The sequence below is a fragment of the Trematomus bernacchii genome, unplaced genomic scaffold (genome assembly GCF_902827165.1).
Source record: "Trematomus bernacchii unplaced genomic scaffold, fTreBer1.1, whole genome shotgun sequence".
Taxonomy (NCBI): Eukaryota; Metazoa; Chordata; class Actinopteri; order Perciformes; family Nototheniidae; genus Trematomus; species Trematomus bernacchii.
Genome location: NW_022988050.1, coordinates 2,069,753 through 2,090,659, shown reverse-complemented (window position 1 = coordinate 2,090,659; position 20,907 = coordinate 2,069,753). Strand labels below are relative to the sequence as shown.

General features: G+C 40.6%; 1 protein-coding gene across 5 annotated transcripts; it reads left to right on the top strand.

The window, feature by feature from the left end:
- Nucleotides 1–1,848: 1,848 nt before the first annotated feature.
- Nucleotides 1,849–20,277, top strand: LOC117473423. 5 transcript variants are annotated; one of them, XM_034118999.1, is made up of 7 exons: nucleotides 1,849–1,985; nucleotides 13,557–13,604; nucleotides 13,746–13,845; nucleotides 18,206–18,890; nucleotides 19,048–19,117; nucleotides 19,605–19,799; nucleotides 19,932–20,277. In XM_034118999.1, exons 2-6 carry the CDS (start codon nucleotides 13,580–13,582, stop codon nucleotides 19,787–19,789), a joined length of 1,065 nt encoding a protein of 354 aa, XP_033974890.1. In that variant the 5' UTR covers nucleotides 1,849–1,985; nucleotides 13,557–13,579; the 3' UTR covers nucleotides 19,790–19,799; nucleotides 19,932–20,277. The 5 variants fall into 5 exon arrangements, 4 of the variants coding, with proteins under 4 accessions (XP_033974890.1, XP_033974889.1, XP_033974891.1 ...); XM_034118998.1 differs by lacking the exon at nucleotides 1,849–1,985 and adding an exon at nucleotides 10,550–12,465; XR_004555034.1 differs by lacking the exon at nucleotides 1,849–1,985 and having other exon boundaries at nucleotides 13,420–13,604; nucleotides 18,206–18,347; nucleotides 18,427–18,890.
- Nucleotides 20,278–20,907: the final 630 nt, after the last annotated feature.

Genomic DNA, 20,907 nt, shown 5'->3' with positions numbered 1-20,907 from the left:
TACCTCCTATCTAGCTATCTATCTATCGATCTATCTATCTATCTATCTATCTATATCTATCTACTGTACCTACCTATCTATCTATCTATCTATCTATCTATCTATCTATCTACCTATTTATCTATCTACCTATCCATCTATCTATCTATCTATCTATCTATCTATCTATATATCTATCTATCTATCTATCTATCTACCTATTTATCTATCTACCTATCCATCTATCTATCTATCTATCTATCTATCTATCTATTTATCTATCTATCTATCTATCTATCTATCTGGTGTAGTGCGGTTGTCCTGATACGGCATGAATTTGACTATCTGTTTACAGCTCAGAAAGGGAAAGAACAACAAAAGAAATGTGGAATTAACTGATAAAGGTTTCGCTGTCGGCTCGGGGTCTTCCCTGGCAGTGTTTCTGTAAACATCCTGTTATTACGGACTCTGTCACTTTCAGGCTGTGACTCCACTCACAGTCCCCTTGTTCCCACACGATGTTACATTTAGCATATGAAGAGCTCAAATGAGTGGGTGTTTATTTAAAACGAGTCTAAACGTGTGACAAGAATTGTGATGACAGTCTCCCCCAACACACCGTGGAGTTAGTAGTATTAGAGTTTCAATCTTCCTAAATTATTATTTATTACCAGCTGGGACAGTGTTGCTTGTTTTAGGGGTTGGATTTATTTGTATGTGATCCTTGGGGAGCACCAAAGATGGACATTCAGTTTTACCTCAACATTTCCTCATCCCTTAACAGCAAAATCGTTTTTTTTGACATGACTCCGTACAACCGTACAGGCAACCAGTTTTAAATAAGTGGTTAACTTTGTGAGTTGAAACAAAACGTTGTGCACAGGCTTTGTTTTCAGTGGGGGGGATTAGGATATTTAGGGTTAAAGTCACGTGTCACCCTGCTGGACACCTGTATAAACAAATTACAAGGTTTTGCATTGCAACTATATAGGGTTAGGGTTAGGAGACAGGGTTAGGGTTAGGAGACAGAATCTACGAGTAGCTTTCATATTTTTATTTTGCAATTTATAAGGCCAGGAGAATGTCTGGAAAACCACCTTCTAAGGAATTCCCAAGCTTACAGGAAATGGAGTGTGGTTAGCTGGCAACGTTTGAGACTTTTGTTCTGGTGTAACACAAACCCTCTTCCAAAAGATCTCTCTCCACCACATTTACTCCTTTTGTGTAACAGAAAGGCACTGGAAGTGACTTTGTTTCCGCTTTTCCTGCTTGTTGTAATGCCTTTACAATTTGAAAAGTTGTTTTCCACAGTTTTAATCCACACATGTCTTTATAGCTCCCATGTGTGAGCGGCTACTGCGTCACACTCCGGCCTGAACGGGCAGCACGTGTGTGCCCGAGGCCTGGAGAGAGTGACGTGAGCCTGGCTTCCTCAGGATGGACGACAGAGAGGCCTGCAGCAACCAGAGGGCCAGAGGAACGACAAAAACATCCTCCTCTGCTCCCCCTTCACCAACCGACCCCCCTCAGCCTTGTCCCTTTCCACGCTCTGATGCTTGTTTTCAGGAAGAGCAGGCTTCCTGTGTGATGGAGCGCTGGATGAGAGGAGGAAGAGGGGGATGGGACGAGAGGAAGAGACAGACACTGGGAGATGGATAGGGATGGGGGTGATGGTCCCGTTTGGGGGAGTTTGTTGCATTGGTTGTTTTTCTTGAAAGGCAGCTGTGCGTAGAATAGTGAACAGGGAGGATTAACGAACAAACCCTTTTTGGTCTTGCTTCAAGTATTGTAATATGTAAGGAAAGCGGCCCGATATTTGAGAGAAAAACTTACATTACATCAAATGTAATATATAGAGACCATGCAGGAAGTTGGACCTTTCATTTTGTACTTTTGCACGCCTGTACTTTAACTGTTTATTTGTTCCATTAATGTTGGAAGATAGTAAGCAATGGGTCAATCTTCAAAGGACATGGAAACCAGCAGATGTATGTATGGACTTGATGGTAAGTTGCATTTTACACAAACAAAAGGAAAAGTATTGAATTGTACAAGTCTGCATGTCTAGATCCAAAGCTAATATTTTGAGTATCTTTGTTAGATCTTTGTTGTCTGATATTATTTTCTTGGATATTTCTCTGTGAACCTTTTCGTTATTTGATTTGATTTGATATTTTGTTTATTTGATAATGTGGTTGCTGTTGTTGTAACATATACACATCTATACGCCTTTGGGTTGTGGGAAAGGTCTTAACACCAATTATTCAATTATTGTGAGCTATTCATAAGACAACTAATCTTTTCTTTGAGACCTTCTCTGTGTGGAAAGAATAAATATGAAAGGTGTTTCGAGCAACGTGTGTCAGATTTCAGTTGAATGATAATATCATCAGGTTAGACTTGATGTCCCGCTGCATGCTAAAACTAAATCCCGGTCCCTCTCTAATGTCTGAAGCGACAGACACAGAGACAGACAGAGAGACACGTTGATCCAGACATGCATCCCCGAGGAAAGTGGCTGCTCCTCCTTTTTCCCGGGCTCAGTTACTGCCTCTTCTATTTCCATCTGACCAGCTGTGGTGCGGGCATGCCAGTGACGCTCTCAATTTCAGCCAAGACGTCCCTCCAACACACACTTTAAGCTCCACCCTGCACTCTCGCATACACATTTATCTTACTCATTTGTTTTGGCGCCAATCTTTCAATAGGACTGGTTTTCTGAGTCTGTGGCAATCTTTGTCTGTACATGCATTTGTTTACCTGTAAGTCAGTGCATGTGTGATTATGTGGGCCTATGCATGTATCTGCAGTGTGCATGGTGTTGCATTTTCAGTTTATTAAATAAAGGACATCAAACTGCCCATAGCCCTGCAATGAAACAACACAGTCTCACGGCATTTCGTGTTATAGTCACGAAATTAATCTATTGATTCGTGTTCACCAACACGATTTTCACATTTTTTTCGTGTCACAAAGAACGATTTTAAAAGCAATGTAAATAATAACAAATTTGAAGGAAAAAGAGATTTAAAAAAAATACAGATTTCAGTATTCTGACACAGAACGATTTTAGAAGCAATGCATTTCTATTGGTAGTATGTTTCGTGCCTGCACCAAATAATAACAAATTAGAAGGAATTTCTTTTTTTTTTAAATACAGATTTCAGTATTCTGAGGCTCTGAGCCATTTCTTTTCCTCACTGACAGCAACAAAACTCAGAGATTATACAATTTAAAATAAAAGGCTTAGGGTTAGGCTTAGGGTAAGATATTGAGTAAGAAAATGTTTTTATGAACCACACAGCTTCTGGTCTTCCAAGACCCGACCGGACAAAAAGACGTGTTGCAGGCACGAAACATACTACCAATAGAAATACATTGCTTTTAAAATCATTCTGTGTGACACGAAAAAAATGCAAAAATCGTGTTGGTGAACACGAATCAATAGATTACATTAATTTCGTGACTATAACACGAAATGCCGTGAGACTGGGTTGAATGAAAAGCACACACTGAGTCAGATTTGGAGGTTTCCCCCTCATATAAGCTACTAGACATTATGTGTAAATATTACTTAAAGTTGACCTATCATGGTATATTTAAATGATATATTGTAGGGCCATACCTATATAAGGTATATTTATACGTTTCTGTTTTCAAAATACCAAACAGATCATGCATTTTAGCCATGCCTCATTTCGCTCAATTTGCACTTTTTTTTAGCTCTGCTCTGCAAGGGCAGATTCAGTGAGAACAGCACCATCTACTGGCCTGGCATATGTACTACAGCGTCTCCAGCGCTTTCGAACGGCAATGGCCGTGGCTGTCTCCTCCTGATTGGTGGAGTTGGCCCAATAGCCGTAGCGCCACTGTCCTGACGTCAGGACAGTGTTCAAATCTGGATCAGTTTTGATCAGATCCGTTGCAGCCCCTTTTTTAGAGATTTGGGTATGGAGGAAAATAGAGAGGGTTGTGTTTTCTGACACTTGGTGAGTTCCCTGGAACACCGGGGACACATATTCATGTATAAAAGACGTACAAAAGTGCATTTTGCATGATAGGTCCCCTTTAATGTTCCTGCGTTAAACAACATGTATAAGTTTAAAGCAAGAGTACGCTTTTTGAGGAATTATTTGTTTTGACAGTTATATAATATCACGTTTCTATTTCAATATAATCTTTAACAAATACCAACCAGTCCCCCTCCAAATCATATATGATCTGAACTACATACTGTAGCTATAGTATCTGGGAACATCGTCCCATCAAAATTAAGTGGTAGCTAAATATAAACGCAAAGTTAGCAACCTAGCTAGCCTACAGATGGGTTACTAGCTAATTTAGCTAACTTAGCTAAATAAAAAGATATAGAATAAAGCAATAAAAGTGTAACAAAAAATGTAACAGCAAAATACAATAATTCCCAGGCCAGGACCAGTAACAGCCTGGTTGTCAAGAAAATAGTCTAGACGTCAACATTTTATGAAACTAAACTAGCGTTGTATACACACAGCTAGCAACCTAGCTAACTCACCTAGATCGTTTCCTAGCTAATGCTGCTAACTAAGCTAAGTACACAGATAAAGAAATCAAAGGGTAAACACAAAAATACGTTTTTCACAATTACCAGGCCAGGACCAGAAACACCCTAGTTGTCTAGAAACTGATCGTGACTTCGAAATAGTCTGATAAACTAGCATTGTATACAAACACAAAGCTAGCAACCTAGATGGGATACTAGCTAACTTAGCTAAGTAGCCTACAAAGTAACAGAAAACTCAAAGCGTAAAACAATTTTCTGTTTTATCTGGAATTATGTTTTGGTCAGTTTCCAGTCCAGGACCAGTAACACCTGCTGGTTGTCTAGAAACTGGTTCTTACGTAGACAAAGTGAGTTACTAAACATTGTCAGAGTTTGGCTATCGTCAAGACGTATCAAATACAAATTTAAATAGAGAAAGTCTGTTCAGCAACTGCAGAGATAAATGTTTACTAAAGTCAGAAAAACAGCCTTGCCTGTATATTTGAGGGCATAGGGTTAAAGGAGTAACATCAGAAGGCCGTAGGCTGGGTCATTTCAACATATTGACTCAGGGAAACACACACTGAACATTTTACTCAAGGGGAAAAATACTGCTGAGAACATAAATCCATTGGAAAGTCTCCTTAATGTGTCATACATAGGTTACTGAGCCGGGAACATATAAGCTCCCAAATAAAACCTGCTTTATGTTGCAGCCCTGTGGACGGCAGCAACGCTCTGATGTTGTCCTGGTTCAGAAGCTGGGGAGGAAATACTCCTCCTCAGCATGGTAGATTAACAGCAAATAAGAAATTCCTGTTAAATGCATAGCCATCTGTATCCTCTGAGTCCCCCCCCGCTGTATTTCTTATCTGTTTGAACCGTAACTAAGGGGCAATCCTGACTCAATACATTTTTGACTTAAATGTGGTGCATGTGCAACTGGATCAGGGCCCGATGAATACCAGCCAGCTTAGGAGGCAAGTGATAGGATATGTGCTGCGGTGGTGGGTTTGGTGAGGGGAGTTAGGGACTCCCTCGGATGGGTTTAAGGAGAGGGGGGGGGGGTTGCTGCAGAGATGTCAGGGGGCAATGCATCGCCTGCATTCAGTGGAAAGTTACTAAGTACTGTTCTCAAGTACACTTTTGAAGTACTTCACTTGAGTATTTCCATCTAAAAAAAATATATATATATATGTGTTAGTAATTTAGTTTTTGGGAGAAGGGGTGGGATTAAATAAGTGTAAACTTCTAATTAAGTAGATTATTTGTTTATACATAATTTAGAATCAGTAATATTTTTGTATATCAATTTGACACTGATTAATTTGGTATTGTATAATAATTCTGTTAAATGTTTGTATTATTGTTTTACACATTCAAAATAAATCAAGTCAAATAAAAAAATCCATCTCCTGCTAATTTATACTTCTTCACTTCAATTAAGAAGTTAGTTAATTGAGATGCTAATAATCTTTTATTACAAGAGAACTGCAGTGTTACTACTTATAGTTACAAAATCAAGTACTTCTGTCTAAAACGATCTAGATTTATGTACAGATGGATGTTCGGAAAGTAACTGATTAGGCCTTCTTACTTTAAGTCTCCGTTAAAGCCAGGGTTTAACATGAAGGCATAAAACGTGTCCCGTTTCGTTCTTCCTATAGTGTGCTGTACTGTGATATACCCCGGGCGGCGCCTGATCCCCAAATAAAGATATTTATGTATATTCCACAGCCTCTGTAAACCTCATCACATTTAAGATTAGCTGCTGAAACAGATCCGTTCTTATCTGATCAGAGCTGTGTGTGTGTGTGTGTGTAAATGAGAGCTCTGTCAACGAGCGCTTGAACTCAGCTCCGCCATTAACACGTTAGTCGAGGAGTCCCACAGCTGTCCCGGCCTGCTATGTGTCCCGGGTCAGAGGTCAGAGCTCCGCTTTTCAACACCTTTCTCGCGGTCTTTTTGCCCGTCAGCACTCCTGACATTTCAAGTCAATTCCTCCTCACTCGTGTGTGTCAACCGTGTGTTAACTTTATGTTAGGGGCTGAAATATCATTTCGCCTGCTAAGCTGCTCCCTCAGCGGTGGATTGGTTACAGGGTGGGATGAGGTAAGTGTTTACATTCATACGCAGTTGCAGTCGTTGCTCAATCCACATGAAGTGACAGACAGGCACAGGCCTTTCACCACTGGATTTAGCAGCAGACTGATATAAAAGTTTTGAAAGTGTTAAAAGCTGTTTTATTTCTTGCTCTGTGCAGGTGGGATCGGAGAATCGTACAGGAAAAAGCCAAAAACATTCAAAGGAAAAGGACACAGTTTTTTATTTGGTTAGAGGAAATTTATTTTACATTGTGCTTTTGTGTGTGTGTGTGTGTGTGTGTGTGTGTGTGTGTGTGTGTGTGTGTGTGTGTGTGTGTGTGTGTGTGTGTGTATGTGTGGCCTAGCATTACTATACTTGTGGGGACCTAAATCTGTTTACACAGTCACGTGTGGGGACTCGCCTCCCTCATGGGGACAAAATGGAGGTGGAATCATTCATTTTAGGGTGAAGACTTGGTTAGGGTTAGGGTTAGGGTTAGGGTAAGGGTAAGGGTTAGGGTAAGGGTTAGGGTAAGGGTAAGGGTTAGGTTTGGGTTAGGAGTAGGGTTATGGATTCCAGTATGGGATTGGGTTGCACTGGCCTAGGGGTCTGTGGATGGGTGTTGTGAGTGTGTTTGTCTGTTAGTGTTGGGGTACATGGACCAAGGAGGAGGAGTAGTTCAGATCATCCCTGGGACTGTTGGGCAGAGGAGAGGGGGGATCCAGAGGAGATACGTCTAAACGTCGTTGAGTCCCCTGGGTGTGGTTGTCCCGAGTTTCTGGATCCAAGATGTTTCTGCCCTTGGTTAGGGTTAGGGTTAGGGTAAGGGTAAGGGTTAGGGTAAGGGTTAGGGTAAGGGTAAGGGTTAGGGTAAGGGTTAGGGTAAGGGTAAGGGTTAGGGTAAGGGTAAGGGTTAGGGTTAGGCATGTGTTGGTTATGGTTATGGTTAGGATAAGTCTCCAGGAAATGCATGTAAGTCAATGTAATGTCCCCTGAAGTGATGTATACATGGTATGTGTGTGTGTGTGTGTGTGTGTGTGTGTGTGTGTGTGTGTGTGTGTGTGTGTGTGTACAAATCCTCAACCCAATTACCAACACTGATGCTGACTGTAGCACACTACTGCGGTCTAGTGGTAGATCACAGCAATGATATATACTGTAGAGAAAAAACATAATTTCTACTATTGGTTGTGCTGTTGATGGATCTATTTGGGTGTTTTCTCTAGATTTGTTATGATGTACTGATTACATTCAGCCACTCTAAAATAACAAACACATAAACAACATTTTACAATTGTTCTAGGGGGGGGGGGGCTCTCCAGCGAGTGAAAGCTAAACCTGAGACTCACTCACCTCTGATTTGGAACACACTTTGTTTGCTTGGCGTTTAATGTGACATCACCTCGCTTTATATGTGTTTCGTGCACCTTTTTCATAGCTTACTATCCGGTGTATGCTTACAATCTGACACCTGGTCGCTACGATTTTAGAGGTTGACGCCCAGCAACTTCCCAAAAGAGAAATAGGTGAAGGGGTCATGCAGATACAGATACACACCTCTCGAGGGTTGTAAATGATGATTGGGAGGATTTCTATACGTGTTGTTTTTTTAAAGAAAATCCTACACATTGTGTCTCGAATGTGAGCTCATTTTAAGTTTCCACTGTACAATTGAATCCTTCATCCTGCCTGTTCCAGTTATATTTGTTAATGGCTGTATAATAATAAAAGCAGGGATATTCCACATACAAATACCTTAGCTGAATGCATTTTCAACCCTTAAAAAAACGTACATTTTCTGTGTTTTTCACCCATTAATACAACAAAGCGCACCATTGTATGCCAACATTTAAACTTTTATCGTTCAGCAGGCTCTTGTTCTGCCAACTCCACTCCACTCCAAGATATCCATTCCCCCCTCTGTCATTGAATGGATTGTCTACGGTGAATGATGGAGTAATAAATGACTTTCACTAATCCCCGCTCTTATACAGTAGCACCGGGAAATAATTGAAGATTGATTTACTTCCACCTATCCAAACCACCCCCCACATACACACATCTCTCTCTCCTCCTGCCTCTGTCTGTGTGTTACAACCACACACTCTCCCCCTTTCTTTACACTCACACAGACTCACACTTCTCCCAATATGGCGGTGTGTTTGGCAGCAGCGGTGCTAGTTCAGGCGGGCAGAGTTCCCAGGTCTGGACTCAGGGAGAGCAGGTGTGCTGCTGTCAACAGAGGCTCATAAATACTCCGGCAGCGATCCGAGATGGATTACATGTTCATGTCATCATATTAAAGGCTCTTTGTCAGCAAACACTTCTAAGAACCTATAATCTTCCGCCTATGAGAAAAGTCTTCTCTGCATACAAAGGGAGTTTACGGTTGCTCAACAAATTAGTCCCTCAATTCACAACCAGAGGATGTATTCATCCCTCAGGGTGTGTGTATACGTTGGGTGTGGTGCATTGATTGTTATAGTGATTATTGGTTCTAATTGAAATTAATATGGCAAAAAAAAGAAAATATTCTACCCATAATATTGATACAAGATGCCCCCTTATGTGTATGTCTTTGTGCATATACATCTTCCGTTTCATTTTTGGAAGATGGGTGTAAGATTACATTTGTATTATTTGTAAAAAGTAATATATAAAATCTTTAATTACATAAAATGTTAAGACTTCAAAAAAGTTGCCCGGGTAGTCTTAGTAAAAAAAATATATATATATCTCCCCACAAGAACAGGATGTTTCACCCCAAAAAATATTTTAAAATGCAGTTTTTGGGGGGGCAGTAGCTCAGTCTGTAGGGACTTGTTTCGGGAATCGAGGGGTGTTTGTTTCAATAACTAATAAAAGTCTGTCCTTCTTTAAAAAACATCAAAATATCCTGAAATGATTGCACGTATTGACCACCATTATTACCCTGTATCTATTCTTCCACTTCCCTCTCTCTATTTCCTCTTCTTAACAACTACTTTTTTCTCCCTCTTGTAACAAAAGATGTCTAGTCAATTCTCACCTGCCATGTCTGACTTCACATGCAAACAGTACAGCTTACTTAACATGCAGACTAAAGATGGCATTACAGTTTTATCACCGTTGAAGCCACACACCTTGTACAAATATGTACACAACAGTGACATGTTTACCACTCTGTATGTTGTTGTTTTAGTGTCACGTTTCCCTCCCTCTCTGCCCCTCTCTCCTCTGCAGCCCCCTGAGACCCTGCTGTGTCCAAATAAAGGCTGCAAACAGCACCAGCGGCGCCCTGACTGGATGTTTTCCCATATTACCCACAGTGCTTTGCCCACTTCCCCTATCACCATTGGTGTTGCACTCTCGGCAGCTCCACTCGTGTTCCTCCTTCAGGACGCGATCGGTGTGTTTCCCTGCATGCTCAGAATAAGCCCAGAGATCTCCAATTACCCTCCTCTCACGGATTGCTCGGTGTCACTCGCCGCCTGCCGGCTGGATCTGATGTTTCTGCGCCTGCAGTGTAAAAGGATAGTTGTTCAGTTCTCCTGGCGCACACTGTGCCTGTTACAACTCAATTGGAGCAATTTTAAGACATAGCAAAGCAACCAATTGACAAAATTCAAGCTGAGGGGCTTGGGCTTGTTCTCACCCACTTTAGCCCAACAGACACATTATTTTAGTTCACCTGTTAAAGCACAAGGGGTTAAGTTTCCCGGCATGGATCCATGGTATGCTGCAGGGGATTGTGGGATTGAGACATTTCTCCAGAGAGTTGGCAGGCACACTTCTGACTAAAGGAGAAGAGGAGATCAGAGGAGAAATGATATTCACCCCTACTTAAAGCAGATCATAATGAATTGTATACTGATTGACGTTCTGTAATTTGGGTTCTCATGTTTAATTGCACTTATAGTAAGTTGTTTTGGATAAAAGATGCTAAATGTAATGATAAAATATAAGGCTTAATTCAGTCGGACAGCCTGAAACCAAAGACGTAACAATCATTCCTCTGACACTTGGATGCAGAAGTTGTCGAGATATCAGATTTTGAGAAACCCAGACAGCACACTCCTCACTCATTCCTCCAAAGTGAAACTAGATTGTGTCGGAATAAGCTCCCATTTTGCGCCATGGAGAAGTCTTTCTGCTGCGGCGACTGTATCGCGTCCTCACATGTACTAGCTGCTAAGTCCAGTGAAAAAAGAGTTGACTGTACTGAAACACGGTAGCAGTGCACCGGCTGACCTGATATGGCTGACACGAGGCCTCTGAGGACGAGTTTACGTGACGGGAAGGGGGGAGTATAGCAAAAAAAAGCTGAATTACAGTAAAGGCAGGAAGAAGAAGAATGGAAACACTATCCGTCCATCTCTTTTGCTTCAGAATCCTATGTTCTCTTTTATTTATAGCTCTTTTGGACACCAGAGGTGGACTGAATGGTGATATTTGTCGCCTCCTGGGAACAGCATCCTGATGCTGTCAGGGTGTGTGAAGCAGAACTCCAGCATCAGTGATTTTGTTGCCAGGGGGAGGACTGTACCAGCAGTAAACGTATTCATAAAAGTGACTGTTTGGAAGTTACATGATAAAAGAGAGGATGAATGTTACAGTGCAAATGAAAGCAGCAGCAGAAGTACTGGAGCATATTAACAGTGATAGTATAGAAGTTGTAAGAACGATGTAGTGGTAGCATTTGTGTATCTATTTCAATGAGTAAAAATCAGTGTTGGGCAGTAATTAAGTACATTACCTCAAGTACTGTACATAAGTAGAAGTATGAGGTACTTATACTTCTACTTTTCTACTACTTTGTACTTGTACTCCACTAAAACTAGGAGACAAATATGGTCATTTATGCGCCACTACATTCGTTTGATAACGTTGGTTATAACTTGAAGATTAAGATGGTTTAAACTAAATATAATCAACAAATAATTGATCAGGTATTATTTTATGTTATAGGTTATTAAAGTGGTGACATACTGTATATTGTTCATTAACCGTCCTGTTGTACTCGGGTCAAATTTGACCTGGGATAAAGGTATGTCAGGATAATAGGTGATAAATGTATGTTTGCTCCACGAGAAAATAATTATGGTCACTTTCATTAGGTTTTGGGTTTTATTCAAATGTATAGCAGATGTGGTCAAACCGGGAGGACAACAGCCGCACAGTTGATACTGTAGGAAGACAACACTAAATGGTACGAACAACTATGACTTTCTTTACTTAATTATCTTTTAAATGAACAACAACAACAACAACATGTGTAATTTATTGCGTAATTCCAACAGGATATAACGAAACTGAATAGACCCATTACCACCCAGCTGTATATAGTTAACATAACTCCCAGCTGATTTCCCAACTGCAACATTAAAGTGATGGACACATTGATGCATCAGTAATATATATTCAAAAAAAAAGCTGTTGTGCAATATGAGTATGTAAGTGTCTGACCTGGTGTCAACTCTGTAAGCAGACACTCTGCAAGGGATGAGCTCCTCCTGCAGGCTTGGATGTATGGGACAGCTGATTTTTGCATGTGAAGTACATTTTAAAAAGGCAATACTTTTGTACTTTCACTTGCTAAACTGTAATATTCCTACTTGTATTTAAGTAAAGGTTGTGAGTACTCTGTCCACTACTGGTACAACTTGAAATAGCTGCATCAATGAAAGCAGCAGTAATAGACGAATGTGTACAAAGAGGTATTGTTTTATACTTTATGGCAATGTATGTGTATAAACCACGTTTTTAAAGTGTAATTTCATGTTTGTTTTTGAGAACCTGAGAATAAATGAAGAGCTGCTGCAGTTCTCTCCTCTGCCTCAGTGCTGCCTGCAGTTCTGCGTTCAGCCTCTAGAGGGAGCTAATGTTCACTGTTGCATCTGGTAAGACCATGCACCAAAAATAGTTTACTTATATGCAATTTTAATCTGATCAATTTAGTGTATGAAGAAATGTTCCAAAACACTGAATCAAGAATACATGTATGATCTTATAAAACACATTGTAATGCCACACTCTAGTGTTTACAGTAGGTAGTAGTACTTAAAGTTGGGAGGCGTGTGGCGCAGTGGATAGAGCCTTGGTGTTCGGATCAGGGGAGCACAGGTTCAAACCCCACTGTTCAAACCCCACTGCAGTCAGCATGTCGTTGAGACACTTCACCCCAAATTGCTCCTGTGGGGATTGTCCACAGTATTGAGTATGTAAGTCGCTTTGGATAAAAGCGTCTAACAAGTGACATGTAATGTAATGTAAAACCATCCAACAATTAAATAAATAAAGCTGTAACAACTCAGCAAAAATAAACAGAACAGTTCATCTAGATCTATTACTCATTTCACTTGAGAAACTGGGCAACATATTTACTTGTGAAGACAGCTCTATACTGTCATAGATTATCTTGTTTCACTGGGCATAATCATCAAGGTGAAATGTGTGTAAAAGGTGATGACTGCAGGGAAAAGGTCCTGACTGGAAATAAAGCTCATTAAAAGACAAATAAAACCTGGTTAATGTAACAAAAAAAGGGGAATTCTTCAATTATTATGAGTCCACAACCTGGAAACCGAAAGATATGTTTGATGTGCATTGCCAGAGTTACTGATTTTGTGTTTGCATGAATGTAGGCATGGTAAAATGATTAAGAATTGACAGTCACTCTTGTCTAAGTCACTGTGACATCCACTGTCATGTTGTGTTGCATTAGCCCAGATAAGGTATTGATCCTTCCTGCTCTGAGCTGCTGCAGACAGGCCAGCAGCCTCCAGGGAGCTCGCTGTATATCTGAGATCTTTGTCCTTCCTCTGTCCTCACTTCCTCCCTCTTCATCACCTCCACTCACTACCTCCTCTGATCTACTCTCCTTATTTCATTTCCCCCACCCGCCTCCTCCTCTTCTCTTTTTCTGTGAATAACCTTCATCTCCTCTCTCTCCGTCCATATGTTTCTCCTGTGGTTCCCCTCAATGCCTCAGTGTCCACCGTGCAGCAAGACTAAATGAGCGGGGCTCGCACAATGCAAGGTAGGGAAAAGGAATATTCTGGTGTCATGCGTGGGGAGGATGCAGAGAGTGTTGCAACGCATTTTGCAGCGTCATGATGCAGCAAATTGCGAAAGCAATGCATATCGGTTCAAACATATGTTCTTCGCTTTCTTTTTCCAGAGTTAAAATACTTCAGGGATGGAGCTACGCTGGTGATTTCATTGGACGGTTTTAATTGGCTTCCTAAAAAGAGATGCAGTGACAAAGAAATCAAGAAAAGGTATTATTTATATCTTGTTAACTTGGATGTTTGTGTCTTGTTTTTGGTGGATTAATGGATGTCTATTTGTGTACTGGCTGTTTATAATCTGTTTTTACCCTGACCCCTCCACCTGTTACACGGTCGGGTGTTTATTTACCTGAAACAGGGGAGATTACAGGCTTCACGGCCTAATGAATGCATGTGTGTGTGTGTGGGTGTGTGTGACCTACAGTAGTGTGTGTCCTTTCACATCCTTTACGTCACTGCTGCTGTGAGTCAGCTCCCCTCTTCCTTTCCTGAGTCACTCATCCAGCGGTTGCTTGGTTACTGCAGAGCGGTAAAAGTTTCCTATTGCGTCTTTGTCTCCGCGGATGGATGGGCCCCGATATTTATTCAGGCTCAGGAGTGAGTGGCCAAATAATGCATGTGTTTGTGTGCACGCTGTTTCATCAGTTTTAGTACATCCTGTTGTTAACAGACACTCGAGGGGCTGTCTGTGCACTGCAGCTGACCTCTTACATTTCCAATGGATCAGACAGAAATGGAATAGTATTTGACCGTAATAGGAGATTATTTTTAAGAAAAGCTGATTTATTATTTTGAATTAAAGTGCCAGCCAGTGTGCACCAGCTAAAAACCAAAAACTCTTTGACTAGGCCCTTTAACAGTCACTTAAAAACACGTTATTAAAAGGAAGATATATGCAACCAACATTGTAATTGGTATGACATTATACTTCTTTTGCTATATGCTTTTTCAAAATGTAGGGGGAAGGCTTAAAAATGTCACTCAAAGGAACACGTACCAAACAGGTGGGGACTAAAAATTACCACAAAGAAACTGAAAATGATGACAAAGAAATGCAAAACAACTGCGAAGTCACACAAACTGACTCACGGCTATTACAAGGGGAAAACCCAACTAACAAAGAGACACAAAATGACCACAAGTAAAGACAAAATGATTACAAAAAGGGACCTTATTTCGAAAAGAATAATGGTGGTTAAAGGCAACACACTTTGTGATTCTGTTTAAATTGTGTCTTGAGATACAAATATGATGTTTTTCAATTTAAGATTATTTTAAAGTAAAGATTTGTTGTAAAAGTATTGAAGTATGAAGCTGTGGAAAATACGTCATTAGAAAAACTACCTACCCCAAAGGTTTGCAGGTGACGTCATAACTTTCTCTCTCACTGAAGTACGATGTCTGCATGTTTTGGGACTAACTCACACAAGCAACAGGTCTTCGGAAGTTGCTGAAAAAAAAACCGTCATGTGTAATTCATTACATAATTCAAACGAGATACTTTTTTAGTTTTTTCCCATTCATTTCATTTCAAACCTTTATTTAACCAGATTGGTCCCATTGAGATCATAGATCTCTTTTTCAAGGGAGACCTGCAGCATATAGGTTCCACATGAAACATAAAACAATAAAGGACATCATACATTATATTTACAGGATACATTTACATAGTTATAGACATTTACAAGTACCCATAGTATGAACGAGCATTTCATTTAGCCTAGCTTTAAAAACATGCAGAGGAATGAGATTGCTCAGTTTCAATTCTTGCTGAAGATTGTTCCAAGCAAGTGGAGCTGCGCACATAAAAGCTGTCTTACCTAAGACAGTCCTTGCTCTTGGCACATCTAACAATACTACATCATGCGATCTCAGACAATAGCTGCTTGCAACTCTCTGTGTTATCAGAGAGCAGATATAATACGGGAGTTTACCCAACAAAGCTTTATAAATAAACGTGTACCAATGACTGAGCCTCCGTACAGTAAGTGATGGCAAACCTGCCTTGGCATACAGGGTACAGTGATGTGTAAGTGCTTTACAATTTGTGACAAATCTCAGTGCACGGTGATAGGCGGCATCTAACTTGTTCAGGCAATGGGCAGGTGCATTCATATACAACAAATCACCATAGTCCAGCACTGGTAAAAAGGTCACAGAGACTTTTACTGGCCTCAAGTGAGAAACAGGACTTGTTCCTGTAGAAGAAACCTAGTCTAACCCTCAGCTTTTTAAGCAGGTTATTGACATGAAGTTTAAAAGTAAGACAATCATCAAGCCAGATACCAAGGTATTTATAACAGGCAACCACTTGTAGTACTTGTCCTTGCATAGTAACAATATCTAAAACAGGCTCTGGTGTCTTTTTAGCTTTTGAAAAAAGCATTACCTTGGTTTTATCAACATTTAAAAGAAGCTTAAGTTCAGATAGCTGAGTCTGAATAATGTTAAAAACAGCCTGTAATTTAACAACCGCCTCCTTAATGGAGGGACCTGCACAGTACATCACGGTATCGTCCGCATAAAAATGTAAAGTAGCTTCATCCACATTTTCACCTAAACTGTTGATATATATGGAGAATAAAAGTGGACCTAAAACAGAACCTTGAGGAACACCATTAGCAATGTGCAACCACTCAGAAGAGAGCCCATCAAAGTGAACACATTAGGACCTTTCAGAGAGGTAGTTCACAAACCACCCCACTGCATGGCTGGATAAGCCAATACTGAGTAGCCTCTGCTTTAAGATGCGATGATCGACGGTATCAAACGCTTTAGAAAGATCAATAAACAGAGCTGCACAACTCTGCTTATTATCTAAAATACTCGTAATGTCATTCACCACTTTCATTGTGGCAGTGATGGTGCTATGTTGCTTTCTGAAGCCTGACTGATGTTTAGACAGGATATTATTTTTACATAAAAACTCCTTTACCTGTTCACTCACTAGGCGTTCGAGCATCTTCGCCAGAATTGACAATTTAGAGATTGGCCTATAGTTATTTAAAATAGTTGCTTCCCCTCCTTTCAGCAAAGGCAAGACATACTGTAAGCTGACTTCCATACTTTTGGAATTGCATTTGTGCTGAGGGAGAGGTTAAAAAGAGTAGTGAGAGGTGGAGCAATAAAATCTGCAGCTATCTTTAAAAAGAAAGGTTCTACGTTGTCCGGGCCGGCCGGTTTCTTAGGATCTAACTTAGATAATGCTTCATGAACAACATTAACAGTAAAAGGAGTAAAACTGAAAGGGTTTTCCAGACCACATTGTTCAGAGTCACAGACTGTGGTGTTCACAGAAGCAGAGTTAGTCACAGAATCAAACAGAGAGCCACAGGACACAAAATGCTCATTAAAGCAATGTAACATAGTAGCCCTGTCCGATATAGAGCCAGATGCTGTGGTAATGCACGGAGGTAGCTCATTACGGATCTCACCGGTGGATATCGATTTTATGGCTTTCCAAAATGTCCTAGGATTATTTAGGTTTTCTGTGGTAACTGACAAATAGTACTTCGACTTAGCACTTTTGACATGTGAAGTGAAGCTATTCCTTAGCTGCCTAAAACGCAGCCATTCTACCTCTGAGCCTGATTTCCTAGCCTTTGCCCAGGCCTTGTTTCTCTCATGCAGGAGACTGGACAGTTCAGCAGAAAACCAAGGATTGTCTCATCCTTTTACTCTAAATGTACGCAGGGGTGCATGTCTATCAATGATCTCCATAAAACCAAGATAAAAATAAGACCATGCAGTTTCTACATCAGCACACAGATCGATGTTTCCCCAATCAAACCCAAACAGATCATGAACAAAACCCTGCTCCACAAAATGTTTTATGTCTCTCTTAATAATAATACGAGGTTTAACCTTTTGGACCTTAGTGTGGCTAACACAGTGGTCACTCACATCATTCGCAAATACTCCCACAGATGAGTATTTATAGGGAACATTAGTTCGAATGAGATCAATTAGGGAGGATTTATTAGGGGACTTAATGTTAGGGCGAGTAGGACTGTCAACAATCTGAGTAACATTTAAAGAGATACAAAGGTTTTTAAAATCCTCTGACAGTTAACCAGTCCCAGTTAAAATCTCCAAGTAGCACTATTTCCTTGTAGTCAAGTTGCAATAAAAGATTTGCTAGTTGATTACTGTTCATACTTTTAGCTGAAATAAGGTCGTATAGGGGAGACTACACAGGGTGGAGCTTTGTCCATCTATACAGGGAAAAATGACTATTATAGGTAGTAAAAAAAACTGGCTAAAACTACAAAAATATGACCTGAGTGTTGTGCCTGTTTACAGGTTGTGCGGCTACACCCTGTGTTTTGAAGTGAGTCTTTGCACGTGTTGACAGTAGAAACTCTACAGTCCACGCTTACCACAGTACGGTTAAATACATCTAAATATAGTTAGATACACACACACCCAGCCATCTGTCATTATAGGATGATTAGAGTTGTTTGACAGGCCCACAAATGTTTGATTTCCTTTATTTGTTCGTAATGACATAATAAACAGAACCAATGCAAACAATAGTAGTCTGAATAAGCTGTTGTGCATTACCTTACAGGAATGAAGAGCTCCAGCTGTTCATATCCTCCGATCAGATGGTCCAGGCTGATGAAAAGCTGCAGACCATCACCTGCATCCTCGATCAGAGAGGAACTGCATCCTCTGAGTTATGGCGGAAGACTGACTGCAGATCCAGTCTGGTAACGTCGCCAAGACCAATCTCTACCCCTCCTCAACATCAAACTTCAACACTCACTTCCTTCGTTTCTTTTGTCCCAGATTACCCAAAGGACACCCCATGGACGAGACTAATTCTTAGCATGCAGGACATTTTCAGCTTGATCAAAAGGGATTCAAACATGGTGACCCCACATGACTGTGTCACAATGAATCAGCTTAATAGGTTTATCATTTTCTGTGATGAGGACATACCACTTCAACGTTTTGGGGACATAACCGCGGAGGATTGTCGGATATCTAAAGGGGATACTGACTGGCATTTTAGTGATACCAACATGTTAAGTGATTTGAAAAACTTCACTGCCCATGCTTCCAACACCAAGAACTCTAACAGGAATACACATGAACTGGTTATCAGAGACAGTTTTAACAACCTTAAAAGTCTTCTGAAGTCGTATCAAATATGCGATTCACCAGGAGAATTGTCTCGGACGAACATGGATGTAAAACGGAGGAAGAGCGTGTCCTTTCATGAAGAAGTCATTGTCTTCCTGTTTGATCAGGTACTGGTTTCCTATGTGGGTGTTTGGCTTTGTTTCTCAAGTAGAATATGCACTTTAAATTCTCTATTAATTCACTATTTTGATCTTAACAAAGGATATGACACTTCCATAGTTTCCTGTTTAATTTAAACTGACTTTCCACTGTTGCTGTTCTTAGGAGAGTCCCACCATGGAGCTGCACCCTGAGGCCTGCACATCTCTGCCTGATGTCACATTAGAAGACAGTGGTACTATTTTTAAAAGATGATATCAGTGGTTGTATCCCTAGTATTTCATATAATTAACACCTTTGACCATTTTGCAGTAGTGGAAAGTCCGATTTAAGTACATTTACTCATACTTAGTGTAAATTAAGTAAATGAGTATAACATGTATTTTGTCCTGAAATGTGGATCTGCATCCAATATTTAAAAAATGATTTCAGGGTGAAATAGGACCAAGATGTTAGGAGGGATAATTAAAACAAACAGTTATTCTTTTATTGAAGAATTGTATTTGTTGTAACTGGTCGAAAATGAAACTGAATATATTTGCTTATGGCTTATATATATTAAAAAATTATCTATAATATTAGCCACACTGAATACTTAAACTGAAATTCCTCTGACAGTGTACCAAGATCAAAGCGTGAAAATAACTTTAATGTTCGATGCAGCTGTTGATGCTGCTAGATATTGGCACTTCATCGTCACTAACTGTGTGTTTTACCTGCAGGCCTGGAGTGGGAAGACGACTTCTTAGCGTTGGAGAAGAACTGCCATTTTCAGTGTGTCACACACTCTCAGCCACACACCCTTTCCCTGCCGACACCGACCACCGCTGCTTTATCCCGGCATCTCTTTCTCTCCCAAACCTGCCTTTTCCTCACCCATGTCACAGAGGCAGACCTTGAGCCATGAGATAAAAAAGGTTAATTACACACGCACACACATTCAGTTGTACTGGTGCTGTTTTTTATGAACCAGTGGTGGTCAAACAGCCAAAAGGCCAGCTCACTGTCACCGTGGTCTAAAGTGACATCCACACTTGTTTTTCTTTCAGACAGCCAGCCTTGGCCTAATGGAAAAACTGACTAATCGGGCAGATCTGGTCCTCTTCACCTTCTCCCTCCTCTTTTATGATGAGTCAGGGCCTTTAATGGCTTTTCTCCCTCTCTCTGCTTGAAAGCACCTGCCGTTCGTGACATCAGAGCCACGCAGGACTGTGTGACGGTGCATTCAGCTTTCACAGTTGTTGGTGTGACAAGATACCTGGAAATTATGTGAGAAAAAAAAGCCAGTTGCATAAAAGTCTTAGTACCTTTCCATCTGTGGACCTCTTTGGAAGCTGCTTTTCATGCCAGGTTATGTCCTTGGACCTTATCTGTGAATAGAAACACACATTTAAATTTCAATAAACATAATTTACTAAAATTGTGTCTGAAATCTCGTTTAAGTTGTTGTTAGAATTCCAGATTAAGGAGTTTGTGTTGTTTATTTATTCAGTTTGTTGTCATGCTTGTGGAGGCCCTGTTTGCTCGCCTCATTACTAAAGTGTATTCAGCTCAGAATTTATCAGCGGCTGTGGCTGAATCAACAGAGTAAGCCGGAGGGCCAGTGGAGCCAGAAACTGAACAAACTAAAAAGTAAAAGATAATGTTTCCACAGTGGCAGCATCAGCGAGGTTTGGTTGATTAGATACAGTGTACCTGAGGAAAGACACACACACACACACACACACACACACACACACACACACACACACACACACACACACACACACACACACACACACACACACACACACACACACACACACACACACACACACACACACACACACACACACACAAGCTGTTCAAGGACACCAGTGTTTGGCTCTTGCTGGGAGTGTCACACCTGGAATTTTGTTGTTGTTGCATATTTGTGATATTCTCACATTAATGATAATGTTGCTAAAAGCCAAATTACACTGTTATCTTTTTACTTAAATCCTAGAATACTCTTTGGTAATGTCCTATTCTCAACTGTAGGCTTCT